Source organism: Heliangelus exortis, chromosome 10 (genome assembly GCF_036169615.1).
Source record: "Heliangelus exortis chromosome 10, bHelExo1.hap1, whole genome shotgun sequence".
Lineage (NCBI taxonomy): Eukaryota > Metazoa > Chordata > Aves > Apodiformes > Trochilidae > Heliangelus > Heliangelus exortis.
This window is the reverse complement of record NC_092431.1, coordinates 12,186,203-12,204,169: the sequence shown is the minus strand read 5'-3', so window position 1 is coordinate 12,204,169 and position 17,967 is coordinate 12,186,203. Positions and strand designations below refer to the sequence as shown.

General features: G+C 35.7%; 2 protein-coding genes across 7 annotated transcripts in view; one reads left to right on the top strand and one right to left on the bottom strand.

Annotated features, from left to right (window-relative positions):
* SEC24D (SEC24 homolog D, COPII coat complex component) overlaps positions 1–17,967 on the top strand; it is a 185,173-nt gene that overhangs the window by 30,080 nt on the left and 137,126 nt on the right. For 3 of the 6 annotated variants that reach the window (XM_071753506.1, XM_071753501.1, XM_071753498.1), the window contains exon 2: positions 6,885–6,933. The exons of 1 other annotated variant lie outside the window; for it this stretch is intronic. The gene's annotated coding sequence lies outside the window, so the exon portion shown is untranslated. Of the gene's footprint in view, positions 1–576; positions 663–6,884; positions 6,934–17,967 lie in introns of all 6 variants that reach the window. 2 more of the 6 variants (XM_071753500.1, XM_071753499.1) reach the window with 1 other exon arrangement.
* SYNPO2 (synaptopodin 2) overlaps positions 9,715–17,967 on the bottom strand; it is a 78,199-nt gene continuing 69,946 nt past the window's right edge. The window contains exon 5 of the mRNA XM_071753496.1: positions 9,715–13,864. Within this exon, the coding sequence (XP_071609597.1) occupies positions 13,307–13,864 (558 nt within the window). The 3' untranslated portion in view covers positions 9,715–13,306. The remainder of the gene's footprint in view (positions 13,865–17,967) is intronic.

Here is a 17,967-nt window from a genome sequence, read left to right as displayed (position 1 = left end):
AATTTAATACTTAATAGTGTATCAAGATTCTTTCCATTAACTGAAATAGAAATGAGCATACATCATTGCAGTTGGAATAGCGTTTAACTGTCATAGCCGCAAAACTAGAACAGATCCTGTTAATTACTGCTGTCTTTTATCGTGCTCAAAGAGGTTCAGGGCCCTTGCTAAAACATTATTCATATACATAAACGACTAATAAAATGGCCATAATAATGCATAAAGAATTGCAGTACCATGTGACATCATAACAAAGTCAAATGTATTGCAATGAGAAGTGCAAGTTGGCAAGTGGAAAATTAGGATGAATAAGTCAGCCTGCAAACAAGGGCATTGTTTACCCATCTTTTTCTTTTAGGTATTTTTTTTTAACTAAGAAAGACTTCCTTTTTACAGCACCTTTTGGGATCTTTTCCATGACACAGATTCCACGGAATTGTGTAACTGACCAGAAAGGAGGTCCCAGCTTGCAATTAGAAAAAACCTGAACTCATACACTTCTGTAACTAATTTCTCATTAATTTTCTCTTTCTTTTCCCTCTCCTCTCTTCTTTTGTCTTCTCGTCAACATGAGAGAGAATGATTTATTGTTGGTTTCCTCTCAAATGAGAATTAAGACTAGAGGCAATTTCAGTGCTGAAAAATGCCTTAGTTCTTAGCAGGTGAGAATATCCTGAGGCTGTCATTGCCATATGTGCTTCATTTTATGCCATAAATTTAAAACAATGAACTGCTCAATGTTGTTGTATGTTTAGTGTCTCATTCATTAAATGAGTGAAATCAAGAAGTTCAGGGATTAGATATGTCTGTCTGTAAAAAAGGGGTTTGTTGTTTCTCCTGCACTATAACAAAGTCACTGCTCAATTAATGACTTAATTGATGTTTTGTATTCTGAATCCATCTGAACTTGAGAGAGCTATTTACAGGTATAACTGTTACTGCAAAATACCTGGCTGGAGCCAAAGAACAAATTAGGTAGCGATAAATTGCCAGCATTTGCTTTTTTTAAATGAAACTTGTCCTTATGGACATGGAAGTCAATAAAGCATTGCAAATATGAGAGATGTGAGAGTTTCATTTCTGAAGAAATGTTCCACTATCTTCTTTCGCAGTGCTTAATTTCAGCAGTGGTCACAATAAAAGTGTTTTGTGGTTTTTTTAAGCACAGTCAAACAGAAAATGTTGTAGCTGGACTTACCTCACCATAGCTTTCCTTGTATGTATAGGATTTGTGATATTATCAAATTATGTGTATTTAAGAAATGGATTTACGTAAAAGCTGACATTAAGAAGAAGCATGTTCTGCTTTTCTATGAGCTAGATCTGCTTATCTAATGAGCTAGATAAACCCTTTATTTTTATATATTTGCTTAAAGAAATTATAAAAACCTGCCACACTTGGTGTCACAGCTCTTTCAAAGTTGTATTTTGGTTTCTAATGCATTGATTAATTTTATTTGTTTGTTCTCTCACCTTCAGGAAAATATGCAGACATGTTTCTCACAAATTTAGCATGATCTAGTGGAATAGATGCTTTTCTTGACAGTAAAGGGAGGTTTTGTTATGACATTGTGAACATTAAGTCCTAAAGAAGATAGACCTATAATCTGTTTTTTACCTAAATTCTGAATTTGGTCTAACCCTAACCCCCAAAGAGAATTGCAAGTTATGCTAAATCCTATTATTATGAATTTTTTATTAAATACTTCTTGCATTCTGACAGGGGCAGTACGGGCTTTGCTATTCTCACTTCTAAATTCAAATTCTTTTGAATGAAAAAAAATATTGTAGAGCTACCTAGAAAACTTCCCTGGAAGCTATCTGGAAGACTCCCCTGCCTATGAGAACTGTGAAAAAAATATTTTCATAAATATGTCTAGTTTTAAGTTTTGTCAGAGAAGTTGTATTGGAGTTGTGGCTAACTTGGAAGACTGTAGGATGCACTCACAGGAATTGCTTGGCAGGAAATAGTAAGAAACAAAGAAAGAAAGAAAGCAGGTGGCCAAGTGTTTTCTTAGGAAAAAAGTTGGCAAGAAAGCACCCTTATTAAAAAAACCAAAAAACAACAGTGCAAATAAGGTGGAGAAGCTTACTTCAGTGCTTCCGTTTTTTTCCCACCCTTGAGAAAGAGAACCGTTATCAGCATTTTGATTTACTTCAAACCCAGTCAGCCTGGATGGCAGTCATAGGTAGTCCTGCTGTGGAAACATTTTTGTGGCTGATGCTAATACTTCATGGTAACCATTACTATCTGACAAAAGTCACTCTACAGAAGATTAAGACAGTAATTGTTTCACTGTTTTATTTAAGTTTTTTTTTTCCCCTTAACCAAAGACATAAAGCAAGTATGTTTTCTGTGAAATAAATGGATAGAAACGATACAAATAGAAGAAAGCCATATTGTAAAGCCATCTCCTACAGCCTATCAATAAAGAAAAATAAACAGTGTAAAACTGTTTCAGGAAAAGTAGTTTATTATAACAAAAGCATTATCAGTAGTCTTAAATCTGCATGACTACATTTTTCTTTACGATTTTGCTAAAACCAGGTGTATTATTTCAATGTGTTCCTCTGTTGTTTGGTAGTCTGTACAGTTTATCATCTTGTTCAGGACCTCTGTGTTCTACTTCAGTTGACGTTTGGTTTGACAACCAAGGTCAATATTCCTTTAGAATCTCATGTTTAATTTATGTCTTGCTCTAATTCTTTTCCCCAGCTGATAAACTTACTGGGGTATAAATTTATTCAGGTACATTTTGTATTCATATTTTTTTTAAGCCTTTATTCCATAAAGGAGAATATACCTTCTTCCATATTACAAACTCTGTACAGATGTCATCTTCTGATGTAGAATATTCTTCTTTGCATGTATTCATGTTCCAGGAAGACTCTTTGTCTATGTGAAGAGTGTAATCTAACATATCTTCTAGTTAGTACTTATACAAAGCCATATTGGCATAAATTCTTTGTAACCGTCACCAGAAAATTTTGCTTTTTTCCCTTGAAGAAAGTTATGTTTTTGCTAAAAAAATGTCTCTTTCATCTGTTTTATGGTCAATCCTTAACCAAATTCTTCCCAGCTCTAGAAATATGGAAACCAGATCTTGTAACTTCACTACCTGGTGTGCCGTATCACAGGTACACAGCTTAAATATAAATATGATTTATGTTGGAAAACATTCTACCAGAATTGACAATAACTAATATAGCAACTGCTGGAAGTTCCTGTTATTTTTTCATCAGATATTTCATAAAACATGTTCAAACATAATAGGATAAAGTGGATAAAATTGATTTCATTGATTTAGTAAACAAACTTATTTAATAGCTGACATATTTCCCAAATCTACTTTGTAAGAATATTTTCTAAATGCTTTCTACTGCTGTACTGGTTAAGGGTCAGCTAGTTATCCTACCAAGGGAATGCTCCATGTTGTAAGCATGGTAAGGGTCCATGGGCTTTTGGAGTCATGGGAGCTGCTTGTTGTGTTTTCTGTAATGGAACTATCTGTTATAAAAAATACTAACAGATTTACTTGCAAAATTCCAGGCTGTGCCATGTAACTTAAATTTCCTTCTTGGCTAGTAAAAGAAACATTTTTTTGCACTCTTGATGCTTACTGACAGTGATATAGGGGTTAAACATGTGAGATGGAGAAGGTTAAGTTTAATTTCAAGTTCTGCTTCTTCTGAATTGGGATGTAGCTTCTTTGTTGTGTGGAAATGGGACATTCAATACATCTACCACCATCCAGTTTCACTGGACTTACACAACTTCTCTCCAAGCATGTACCCACTGCATCCCCTAAGTGGGATTTAGACTGTAAATTTGCTGCAGACTTCAGGGGCAAAAAACGAGCTGTGTTACTCCCAAGACCAAGCACATTAGCACAGTATCTCAAATTCCCTCCTTCACACAGCAGTGAAACAAACTACAACTGCTGTGCCATGGAGAGAGATGACCCTTCTCCGTATTGGCCTTCCTGTGCTCCCTCAGCCCCTTGCTGGAGCCACAGTGTTGAAATCTCACTTTTCATGCTGCTGTGGCGGAGGAATAATGAAGATCACCACCCCTCAAAGAGGCTGTTCTCTTTGCCATGTTGCAGCCTGTAGCAGAAAGTACTCTGATAATTTGGCATCCCTTTCTTGATCCACTTTGTAAGCTGTAATACAGGGTTGAAAGGTGACCACAGTGACGAGTAGACCTGAGGTAAAGTCTTGTTTCTTGGTGGAGAAATATGAATGAGTGCCTATGACCAGCCACCTCGTCATAATTTCTAAGAGAAATGAGCAATCATGTGATGCTCCTGCTGCCTTTAGGAAAAATGTAATGTCATCCTAGGTAACAGTGGTTTCTTTCCAAAACACTTGTTTGAGTACAGTTGCTATTTGTAAGTGATTCAGACTCATGTCTCAAAGTCTGGAGGAACCTTTAGTTCTGACACAGGTCAGCTGTATTAACCTTGCTTTATTCTGGGCCACTTATGGGCAAAGCAGCTCTTGTACCCATTGGTATCACTGAGTTTTAGGCCTAAGGGGATGTTACTACTAACATCCTAACAGGGATGTTACTACTCTTTATGAAGTGGGAATATGTCATACAGTGGATATTCTGGTATTTGGCATAGTAGATTTTAATTTTTTTCCTTAACATATCTCTGCTATACACATATTTTACTGTAAATTAGAATAAATAAGGGAAAATGGATTTGTGACTTCAAGCAGTGCAGTCTCCCTCAGTGGCAGTGCTCTGCTCTCTTCAGAGACATGCAGTGTATTTCAGAAAGTACACATACCTACTTTGTCGCACATTTCTTTCTCTTTTTAGTGTCCTAGTGTTATGAAAATTATTTTCCCATTAGTCATTATACCCTGCCTTTCCTGCACAGGAACATATTTAAATCAAAACAATTATATGTACATGATTGGTTCATGAAAGGGAGTGTCAGCTATTGGGAGTTTTGCTACTGCAGAAGTACGAAAGCAGGATTTGTCTCTGTACTCAGTAGATTGCAATGTTGTGTGGTAGTGTCACTTGCCAAATAAGGTTTCCCCTTTAGCACATGCATAGCTTCTTTGAATGTCAATGTAAACTGCTTGCTTGCATTCAATGAAGTCTTAAATGTAATATTGAATCCTGCAGCCTATTCTATCATAACTACATTTGAAAACACTTTGGTTGGAAAAGCAGTACTTTCTAGGAAGTATCTGTACAACTGGGAAAAAACCAACAGGCCTGTAAATTCCAATTTAAGATTGTCATCAAGTTTACTGAGACTGTTTTTAGAAAGCATTTAAAATCTAGATGTCTAAAATTACAAATGGAACACCGTATTCAGACTATGAAAGAGTAGGCTGATTTTAAGACATGATGAGCTTTATGCATTTCACTAGTTTTGGCCTCAGCACTTCTGAAATTACTTTTATAGGTAGTTTTTATGAACATACTTTGAATAGGGACTTAATGACTGAACTCACGCAGCACTGTAAATATAGAGACTAGGTAATTTTTATGCTTCACAGGATGATACTGAGCAAAAGGACTTTTGAAACCTTTACAAAACCACAAACAAGGACCAACATTTTTCAGTAACTGTTTCTTTTTCTTCTGGACATTAATTGGAAGACATATACCAAGTTAAAAGCAGGCTGCAGATGATCCCCAGGGAACAGATCCTGTTTCTAGAGGTCAGTTTTCTCCAGTGAAGAGATCTGAGGAATATTCACCCTCAGGACCGACTGATTTATTTTTTTTTTTTTTTAAGTACATGTAGAAAGTGTGTTCAGGATAAGTTGTACCTGGAAAATTAATTCTTATTTGACCTCTATAGAAAGATGAATGTACATTAGTCTTGTGAAGACCATGTTAAATTTTGGAAAATAAATACACAATACAAAAAAGACTAAAAGTTTTGGGGCAAAATATGTCATCAGACAATTAAGAGCTTAAGAATCCAACTTTTCTACTGACCTCTTCAATTTTGTGGTGAGAGATTAAATCCTTACATAGTGGGGATAGCAGAAATTAGTAAGTCATCTAAATAAACTTTCTGGTCGTCTTCAGCAGACAATCGTGACTAAAGTAAATGATGTTCCTTGTGCAGCCATGCATTAAATGCTGATTTTATAGGTATTAAGTGTCAGTTAACATGCAGGCATACCTGGATCCATTTTAAAAGCTTTGAGAGTCTGTTTGCTTAATAAAGTAGTAGAATGACTATTTACTAGTAGCACTTCTAAAGGACTAAATCTACTTCTGGCATTTGTGAAGGTTCTTCTCAAGGTGTTCTTGCATAGGCAGACTCAGTATTAGCAGAGAAAAAGTGGAGTCTGTTGGTTTTGTGTTTTTTCCAGAATCACCAATGAGCTGTAGACCCTATTTTTGAAGTTGTAGTCTGGCTGAACTTTTTTTTCCATTTGGTGTTTTCATTATCAAAGAAGCTTAAATGTTTTTGTCTTGTCATGCTTAATTTTGCTGAGGAAAATGATATCCCTTTATCTACCACCAAACCAGTCTCCAGGTGAAAATGAAGATTCTTTCAGAAACAAAAGCCAAACTTGAAAAAGATTCAATACTATCATTATCACCAAATTTCATATTCAGGCTTTTTTTTTTTACCCATCTCACATGTAGGGAACCAGTGGTGCAAATCATTAGCAACTATCTCTAGCATAAACTTTAAAACTGTGGCACATCACAACAGAAGTGTTACTATATTATATCCCCTGAAATGCACATTTCAGTTTGACCCCTATGAAGTGCAAAATATTGCAGTATTTTTCATTGTGTAGAGCACAATTACAATACTACTCTTCAGTTGTTTTGGGGATAATTTCTAAGTTTGTGATTAATGCTTAACATTATTTCTATTTTTTTCCTTCAGCTGTTATTAGAATCATGCCCAAAAGATCCCCCAGCAAGAGATTCCCATAGTAAGTATGTATTTTACAGTATTTTTTGGAAGGTGCACGATAGGTTGGATACTATTTTTTACCAAGTATGAGCAGCAACATTGGAAGTAATGCTTGCTGGATTATACCATGATCCAGATTACACCATCTGATCAACACCTTATTGTTTTGTTGATCACATTTAAAACTACAAACTTCAAATTTCTACAAAGCTGGTGACACCAGTTCGGTGCTTCTGAATTCATGGCCAGTTGTCTTTTGTGATCCTGTACATTTCTGTGTGAGTTGAAATCCTTTACCTGCTGGTGTTAAGTGGCAAATTAGTAAAACTCCAGTTGATTTAGCTGGGATCAGGATTTTGCTTCATGTGGTCAAAGGATTTTTGTTGCCTTGTTCTGTTCTTGGTGTTTATTTGAACTGTATTTTTCTTCATGGTGTACAGGTTCAGTAGGTAGATTTATTAATTTCTACACTGGTCTTTTTCTTTTACATTACTACCACATGGAAAATCTTTTGGCATTTTAAATTGCAGGAGGAAGTAAATAATGGTAAAGAACTCAACAGAAATAGTGAAGAAAATACTTTTCATCTTTCATTTAAGACATGAAGTTGTGTAGATACATAGAGGGGAATTTCTAGGAAACCAGAAAAGTTACCTATTTCTTCTGTTTTAAAAAGGAGACTGTTCTTTTGTACATGCAAGTAATTCACTGAAGACTTTCAATTTAAACTCTGTTCTGATAAACAACCTATATAATAGACAAGAGTTTTGCATTTGACTGTAAATGTCTTGAACCTGAAAATCAGTGCAGTTGATGAGCACCTAATCAAAAATGTGAAGTGCTTGTTTTACTTACAAGCTTTTTTGTTAGAAAAAAAAATATTATTAGATGTACTGTAGAGTTGAGCATATGATGACTTCATGTTGGTTCTTGTTTTCCCAAAATTACTTTCTGAGGTTAAACTCAAGTGCATCCATTAATAACAGGAAGTAACTGATTAAAACTAAGATATCTTAGCAGTTTGCTAATCACAGTAAAAATTGGTAGTTGTTTTATAGCTGCCATACTCCTATGAGGGTGTTCATTCTAGGAAAAGATACCAATGAATCTATTATTCTGATTCTAAATGACATAAAGCTTCTTATTTTTCTTTTTGTGCCTTGAGCAAATCCTTCTTGTCTACAGCCTGCTTAAAATTGTTTTCAACATGAAATTTTTTTTCCAGCAATTACCATATCTTTTCCTATGTTTCTTCATAAGGAAATAGTAAGTCATGAGCCTCTGCACTATTTAGAAAAAAGGTATCTTCATGTTTTGATTTATTTTAAAGATGAAAATAGGTCTACGTACCTAGTGAGGAGAGTGTCAACGCCTTCTTTCCTATATGTGTGTCACTTTTATTGTAACCTTCCAGTTGTATTGGGAGCATACTGAAGCACAATATGTTCTCCTAGTTCTCCATTAATGTCTGTTAATTGGCCATTAACTTTTTTTCTCCAGAAAACAGCAATTTAGGTGTGCATGCACACAAACACTTCTGAGGTGATTTTGTTTTGAATATTAAACATTTGAGTCCTCTTTTTTAGGACTGAAAATTTCTGAACAAACACCGTTTTGCAGGTTATTGAGCACTGTTTCTGACTCAGCAGCAAGACAAGACTTCTCAATAAAACCCAGTAATATATCCAGTGAACAGCTTAAAAGCACCAATGTTGAGTTGGAGGGAAACTGGATACTGGCCTGGAAACAGCTTTTTTATTTCCGGACTTAAAATTACTCATTACACCAAATATTCATTCCACCAGACTCATGTTCAGTAGTGGAGCAGTCTGCTACCCTGAAGTAGTTTTAAGCACTCTTGAATGTTGATGAGTGCACCAGAAAATCTGGGACATTTCAAGAAACCGAAGTACATTATCTGAAGGGTAAGACATCACAAAAAATCAATGACTGTTTGCCTGTGTAGTGAGATTTTTGATTTGTTGCAAATTACTGAAATCAAGGGAGTTACATTAAACTGAGACTCTGGCTTATGCTTTCTTTCTTTTGCGATGTATTTAAAAGCTTACAAAAGAAGAATGAAATTGTAACCATGTAAAACCTTGATAGGACAAATCTTTTAAATTGTTCCCCAAGCTTTATAGGCATCACTAATTTTTCTTGTATTCTGGGCAAAATTCTGCTTGCTTTAGAAATGCAAAAACTGCGTCGTGATTAATTACATGTAAATAGTGTAATTTCATCTGGCTTTTAAAAGTTAGATTCTACATACTGTCCTTATTTCCTTAAGATTCACCCAAATAGCCTAAACAGTGCACAGACTGGGTTCATGATTTATTCTCAATATTTATTTCTCTTTAAATGGTATGTTTAATTAAGAGTAAATATCAAGAGAGTACAGTAATGAAACCCTTATACACAAAGCTACAAGAACTAAGCACAGGTTTAAATGCATGTAAGGTGGAAAAGTCATTATAGTCAGTAGATGTTAGTTGCAGATTCTTACTGTGGGGATGAAAATGTTAAAATAATTAAAAACTGCTCTGACCATACTATTTTATCTTGGCAGATTGTACTTAACTACATTTTCTTCTTCTGCTTAGTCAGTATGAAAAGGAAATTCTACTGAATTTTAAGAGTTGCCTTTTGACCTGATATTGATTAAGTTTCTAGAAGCTCATATCAGCATCAGGTCACTGAAAAAAACAGTGAATCTAGAAATGGTGCACAAAAAAAAAAGATTAGGCGTTACTTGGGTTCAAATTATTTAGACAAACAGACAAGAATTTAGGAAAACAAATTTGCGTTTCTCATCAGATTGATCACATCACTTTATTAAAAGACACAATTTACATCTCTGGCATGCATTCTCAAATAAAGTGTCCTTTGCAGTGAGCCTTTTATAAATATAATACAGTCTTTTGCTACTAGGCAGAAATGCAATGTGAATAGGTGTTTGATTGTCTTAAACCAAAATGAAAACAAATTATGAACAAGAGTTGTGAACATCATCATCTAACATAACTAAAGAAATTAAATTTTCAGTTATACTGTCTATTGAAATGCTCTGCTTATTAACAGACACAGCTCTGACGGTGAACACAAAACCTTGATATTTAAAATATCAAGGGAATTTTTTTCCTCACATTTACTGAGTAGATCTGTGCATTCAAAAACAAATTTAAGAAATACTTTAATGTAACACACACAACACTCACAACTATTTCATAGAAAGATGCTTTGCTAGTGGAAGAATGTGTGAGGAACAGAAAGTGAAATATACCATGTGTTTCTTCATAAAGCTCTATATGCATTAATATTTCATTTAGTCGCCCGGGCCTGCTGCTTTCATTGAAATTAGTACATTTTCTCAATCTGGTTTTAGCATGATTTCCTTTGTAAGCAAGCCTAAGTGATCTTTCCTCTTGCCTGTGTGCATGTTTGTTCTCACATTAATAACTTTGAAAATGAGTATTTTTTTTCATTACCGCGTGGCAGTGGAATAGAACTCAAAGACAATTCATTGCCCACAGCCTTTGTGACAACATGAAGTACGATGTGGTTATTGAGAGAAATACTGCAATGTGAACATATGAGAGAATCCTTATGGGCAAGAAAGCAAGTAAATCTTCAGCAGGATAAAAAATAAATCTGTAGTAGTTCATGATAAAGCCACAGGATACTCAACATCAGTAATTCTTATGTTCACAGAAGTACTTAATGATGGATTCCTTCATGTGAATAGAAAAAAATTATAGGGCTGTTTTTCTTGGGACATGGACAGAAAGTCAGTGATTCTGTCTGAAACTCTGTATCTGCCATTCTTATATGTTTGTTGTATAGATGGGGGGGGAGAGCTTTATCCTAGAGTATGCTTTTCTGTATTGCTATGCGATTGCAGCATTAAATCCTTTTTAATATAACTTTGTATATCACTTTTTTTTTTTTAATTAAGCACAATTTCCTTCTTGTAGTTGAATGACCTTAGAATTCATAACATCAGTTTCAGTGAGAATTCAAAAGTTAGGCATTTGATTCTGAGAATTAAAATTTGGGTGAAAATTGGGTGAAAATATGCCTTACTGCAAACTCATTGGTCTGGTGTTTGGTTTAAGAGTGTAAAGGATACAGTCCAAAATAGAAACCTGAACTTGACTTGCATACAGGGAATCATTTTATTATGGTAATATATGCAACAGTTCAGCAAAATATGTAACCATTATATAATGGGCAGAATGTAGGACTTCTGCATAGTATCCATGCACTGGTATTTATTGAATAGTTAAGGCCTTGATGACTTTGCATTATAAATTTCACTGAATTTCACTTGGAATTATAATTTCACTGAAAATAAGTGAAAACTTGACATGTACTTCCAGGGAGATAGGTCTGGATCCAAAGACAATTCCTTAAGGGTATTGGAACTACCACGGTCCCATTGGTTTCACTGGGAATATTCCCAGTTATGATAAGATGGGACATTATGGAAACATGGAGAGAAAAATGTATTTTTGCCTGTGTGTCACAAAAATTGTGTGTGTATGACTCTAAGGTGCAAAGCTCATTTTCAGGCATATCATGGCAGCCTTGTTAGTGTAATTTTTCAAAACAATATTTTCTTTACAAATCCATAATTTGTGAAATAAATTTGTAAATGAGCCTAGCTTAAAGGTTTACAACTCCCATGTCCTCTTTTCCTGCCTGATCAAAAGGGTTGGTTGGTTTCAGGGAGACTTTGGTTTGACTAAAGAATTACTGCCAACTTAAAAACATTAAGGGTATATTTTACATGTAGCTATTTACTTTTACGGGAAGTTACAGCTCAACTGAGCCTGGGTTTAATTTTTCTTTATACCTCTAGTATTTTGTATTTGCTATAATGGGAAATTCTTTGCAGAAGGAAATATTTTGTAATATATTAATTCTTACTGTTTATATGTTTTAGTCCATTCTAATCTAACTGCTTCATTTGCAATTGACAACCTTATTGGAACTAAGGATGGTTAACAGGACTTCTGCTGTTTTTTAGTTTTAGGAATTTTAGTTGACTGGGACAGATCCTTGAAGAAAGCCCCACAAAATAAGATGCAGAGTACTTTGTAAAGCTTGGGGTATTCATTTAATGCATCTAAAATACCCACTAGGCTTGGAATACATGTTTTTAGCCACATATTTCTACTGTTTAAATAAGCTGTAGATGCAAGATGTGTATCACAAGCAAAAATTATTTACCATCTCTTCAGAGCCATCAAGATAGTTTAATTGTAACCAACTGTCCAAGTATTTACTACTTCTCTTACTCTCGTACTGTTTAACACATGGCATAAACCCTTTTTCACATACCAATGTCTACATAGAACTGGTATTGTTCTTGATAAATGACTTAGCTGTGTCTTCCAGAGTGAGAATACAAATCAAAAGCTTTCTAAACCTTGAGCTACCTAGATACTAAGAATAACTGCCCAGCCAGTCTGATTACCAGACACTATAGCAGTGAGTGTTCAGCAAATACTGCATTTCACAGAGAAAGTTTGATCAGCCTCTGGCTTGTTTGATAGTTTATTGCAAAATTAACTTGCAGTCCAATTTAAATACACTCTAAATGCTTTCCCCATCCTTCTATTTTTCAACTGTCATGGTACTGATCTCTGTTAATACCAGCTTTCTTGCTGTTGTGTTTGTATTATTTGATTAATCACAATACGTAAAACTTAATTGAAACTGCCTTGAAATCCATCTCAAATGAATGATTGCATAAGACTGCATATGCCTACATATTGTAGAATTTCAGAAACCATGACCACGAATTTTAACTGTTGCTACAGTAAAGGTATTCATTGATTTACTTACTTAGATAATTTTTTAATGCAGTATAAAACCATATGGAAAATAAGCCACTGCTTCAAAGTATTCCGCTTCCATCAGAACTTTCTCAGTCTGGTTATGTCTAGTACCTTGTAACTCATGTCAACCACCCAGAAAACCTACAAGAGTCTGTAAAATACTTCTTGCCTTTAAAATGCCCTTACTTTACTTTTTTTTCTTCACATTAATACAACTACAAGCACTTATACTTTCTCAGTCTGAATCCTTTCTAGATGTTTGCATTGAGCACATTGTTGGCCCCATTTTTATCCCCCACCCCTTACCCCAGGATGTGCATTTTTTACTTCTAATAAGAAGAAGATTCTTAAACTAGGTGTAAAACTGAGTCTATTCTAGAGGCTGCTAGCTCTGCAGTCATGTGAAAACTGTGATCCTTACAATTTTGCCTCTTCATTTCTTTAGTTCAGAGATCATCAGGCCAGCAGGAAAATTTCCTAATCCAACTCAAAGGTAAGACTTGTAAAGCTGAAAGAAGGGAAAACATGCCAGGCCCTTCAGCTAGCTGCTCATGTTGGACGCTTCCATCCCCTTGGCTGTGGGTTGTAGTTTGGATCAGATGTTGACAAGCAATAGTCAGACCTGGAACCCATGGACATTATATCAGCATCTGTTCTGGACCATTGATTGCAGTAAGCATACTGCAGCTGGGTGCCAGCCTGCATGGTGGCACTTGAGGCAGACTGGGAGCTTTTTGGGAGTGGTAGAATACCTGACTGCTTCTTTCCTAGTGAGGCTACACTACCACTTGGGGCTGGAGGCTCATGAGAGACTTTTTGTTTCCATTCATCTGGCAGCTCAGGATGTGTTTTCCTGCGAGCAGCAGATACTACATTAGCAGCAATGGATTCCTGAATACTTTGGGGCCCAAAAGCTTCATCCACAAGGCCAAGAGGAGATCTTGCTGCTGCTTCCCAGGGAGTCAGTCTTTTGCCAGCCCTGCCAGCTGCTGTGTCTGCCTTGCTGATGTAATCAGGGTAAGGCTGAAATATAAGAGGAGACATGGCTCCAGAAATGAATGAAGAAGGTCTACCAGGAAGTGATAATGAGCGTCCACTGCTTCTTTCCTAGGAAAACAGAATACCAAATAAAGGTCCAGTTATTAAGCAACAAAAAGGAAGCCCGTTCACTTCCTAACTGGAACAGGCCCAGAAAGCACATCCTGGCAATCCCTTTTGATGACTGTGCTTACTTTTCAATACTTTAATTTAGTGGGAAGAGAGGAGATATTAAAAAGGGGGCAGAGAAATAAACAGGAACAAGAGCAGAACAAATTGAATTTTGAGGCAAGTAAATAAGAGACCAAAGAGACTTTTACTGAAAAGCTGCAAGTATGTTAGCAACCAGGCATCTTCTTCCCTACTTAGCTAATGTGCTTTGTTCTGAAAATACCATTCTTAATCATAAAAAAGGAAGTCATGTTGTGACAGTTCTGTCTGTGTTTACAGGATTCCTTCTAACATGTGGGCACAGCCTAATTTATTTGATAACCGTTCTGTCTAGGACATCTGTCCAAGAATTTAGCTTTGATTTCTCCTCTCAAGAAAGGCATTCCTTACTCTAAAATTGTTAGATTTATCGTTGGTTTTGCTTTTCAGAGCACAAAATGAACACAAAACTAACCATGCGCTTAATACCCTTACAGGATGCTACTTAACCTGGCTTTGTTAGAAGTCAGTGCCCTCAAAATTTCAGTACATTCTGACCCATTTATAGGTGCAATCCATTCATATTTAACAAATCCTAATCTTCTTAGTAATGCAGCACTTTGAAACAGAAACTGTGTTCGTGAGGAGGTTCTACTGCAACAGTCATTTGGCAGCATGTAAAGCAGGAGTGGCCTTTTCCCCAAGCCACAAATATTTTCTGTCACACAGATAAATTACATTGTTCTTAGTGAGTAGGCTCTATATATGTGGTTCCTAAACTCATTGATTTACACTGTTTGTTTCATATCTTGAGGTTTAAATGCCTTTAACTCTGTAATCTGGTGTGAAATTTCAGTCCCTTTTACCAGAGGCTTTGCTAAAATTTAGTTCAAACAACACTGGCCTGTGTTATTTTTCCTAATTAGCTTCCATACTTAAAATTCTGTGAGCATGATTTATATACTAACATTTAGGTATCTGATCATATAAAATAAAGCTTATGTAGCAAAGATTCATATATAAATATCATGGTTTATAGGCTTGTATGCGGTCTTGATGTATATTAGTAACTTGAAAAACTGCTTTACACAGGCTATTATGTTTTAATACCAGTCTTGTATATGAGAGATGGAAACTGAAAAAGAGACTACTTGTTTCATTATTTTCGATCAGTTTTGTTGTGCTCAGTCTGAATCTCTTAAAAAAAGGTGTAGACTGACACACTAAGGTTATTTAATGAGATCTGTTACAAGGCTTTGTATCAGGACTATCTGTTAACTTCTTAGCTATGACCAGCTATTTCCAGTGTGCATTTCCAGAGTGGAAACTTCCAAACATTATTAATCCTACCTGCACATACTCTGGATGTATGGAACTCATGTGGTTCTACTTCTATCCAGAAAAAAATTAATATTTTGTTTTAGGCAGTTTAGCTCAGGTAGTTTTTAAGAATCCTCCATTAAACCCTGAAATGATCACATGTCAAAATGTGGTCGATCAGATCGTTACCTACAGACAGATCCCAACTGAGTGCACTAAGATAGTAGCATAGAAGAAGCAAGAATTACCTCTTTGGAAAGTAAGTGATTAAAAGAAAATACAGATTTTTTTTTTTTTTCCCACAAATGAAGTTGTATACTTTCCAGAATAGATTAAAGGTTCTCCATATCTTTACCCAATGGGAAGGATTTCTGTTTTTTTTTACCTGGAAAATAAGAGTCCAGGTATCATGCTTTCAGCCAATGAGAAGCAAACCCAGGTAGGCCAGTCAGAATACTTATTATAGTTCTCTTATCCCAAACCATTAACAAGTTAAACTTTATATAATGAAGAAATAATTTCTCTCTGAAATGCCACCACCTGTGGCATTTAAAAAATTATCTTTGTTTGAAACTCTAGTACTAATTTATAGCAGGCTAAAATTGGAATGCAGAATTTTCCTGAATGGGGATACTAATGGCTGGATAGGCAGGCAATCTTACCTGTCTAAAAATTAATCCTTGTCTATCATCATACTGAGATAGGTTAGAATCACACTTAACATCTGATGCTAACTTCCTCAAAGCTGTCTTAGGGAATTTTAGAACTGGGACCTAATTTATTCTAAGTTTAGATTGTTCGTAACTGGTATTATTTCAGGTGAGAATAATCTTGATTTCATAATTTGCATACAGACTAATGAAATGCTGTCAGGCATCTTACATAAGCTATGTGACAAATTCTGCTTTTGATAATTAAGTCCTTTTGTCAAGTAACGGCAGAAGAGGAATGCAAAATACTGCAAAGTGACTGTGTGGAAAAGACGTGGGAGTGCTGCTAAAGTAGTAATTCATGTAGTTCACTTTTCACCTGTTTAAATGACAGAAAATCAGAGCTTTCTGTTATAATTTGATCTTTATACATATACAATTATCAAAATATAATACCTATAAAAAACAAATGGCTGAAACATTTTTGGCCATGGGCATCTTTCTTTGGAATAGACAGTTTCTTGCTAAGAAGAATACTTGCTGCCACCTTGTGGATTTTTATAATACACAGCTTAAAGGAAGGTCTTAGCAAGCAGTCTTGTCAATGAAATACAAGTTCAAAGCTTGTCCTAGTTTCTGACCGTGCTGTTTTGTATGGACAATAAAAGGGCTTTAAATTGATATAAATTAAATTTTAATTATTTTTTTTCTAAAATAAGAGAAAATTGATACTAATTATATTGTAATACTTAAAAGGTCACGCCACTATTGTTGCTGAACATATCCAAACTAAAATATAGATCATGCAATTCCTTATAATTTCTTATAAATAAAATCTTTGAAACAGAAATTTGCAGTCTTAGTTGTTTGGTTTTTTTCTTATTTACTTAATCCATATCATCTAACCATTTCAGATGCCTTTCAACTAAGTAAACCTATATAGTTGAACCATTTTGAAGAGTGAGTGTAGGGCAAAATACATTTCTATGACTAAAAACTCTAGCATCGTTTTTCTTGAAAAGTGATACAACTGCATGCTTTACAACTGGTTTGAAACTAAACTTTGTCACTAAAGTGTCTCAGATTTCCATGCAAACTTGCCCATTTATATTCAAGCTGAGATTCTTCTATAGGCGTACCTTGCTTTTTAGAGACAGTTCCTGACAACTCTGTTAGCAGCAATAATACTCTGTTGGGCAGGAGGATTTTATTCATTATGACAAGTCTAAGCAGCTGTGGTGCTGTTGGACACCATACAGAAGAATGAGGAAACTGTCCTTGTGCTTTCTCTGCCTGTCTAAAATGTGGGCTGTGTGTGATCACTCCAGGCTGAAGTGATCACTGGGGTGCTCTACAGCTCCTGTGCTGGCTGCACAGCCAGGTTTTATTCACAAAGAAGTAGAGCACACAGGGGAATGGTGCATTCCCCTGGCTCTTCTCACCATAGTGTCCAGATATGAGTCTTCATGCACTGCAGGACACAGCTGCCCCTTGGCAGAACCCAAGACTTCCTGTCAGGACCCAAGCAGACTCACAGAGGAGAATGTCTGATTTGAATACAGGAGACAGAAGCAGGGTAGAAGAAACACAAGGGAAGAACGAAGACTGGACAAAGGAAAACCAGGAGGTGTTAATATTTGATACAGAAGGGGAATCTGTGTTCAGTACTGCATTAGAGTAACGAGACTAGGACCTGATGGCCAAGATTCCTGAGCTTGGATGAGAAACTTACAGAATGGAAAATGCACCTGTGTATCTTGTAATGAGGCTACAATGGGGAGACCAGGAAAAGAAAAAAGATGAAGTAATAGGGCAAGGAAGGAACATTTGGGGAAAAGAACCTGTGTCCAGTACATTGTATGTTACTCCAGATTTCCAGGGAAATTTCTTTCCCAGAGGGATGGAGTTTGTCCTTCTGCAGTCTCTCTGCTGTCAGAAAAGACTATGAAGACCTGCTGGTTATGTGTCTCATCTTGCCAGTTCTGATTCTTAGGCAGGATAGAATCATAGCATTTTGGTTGGAGAGACTTAAGGTCAAGTCTAACCATTAAC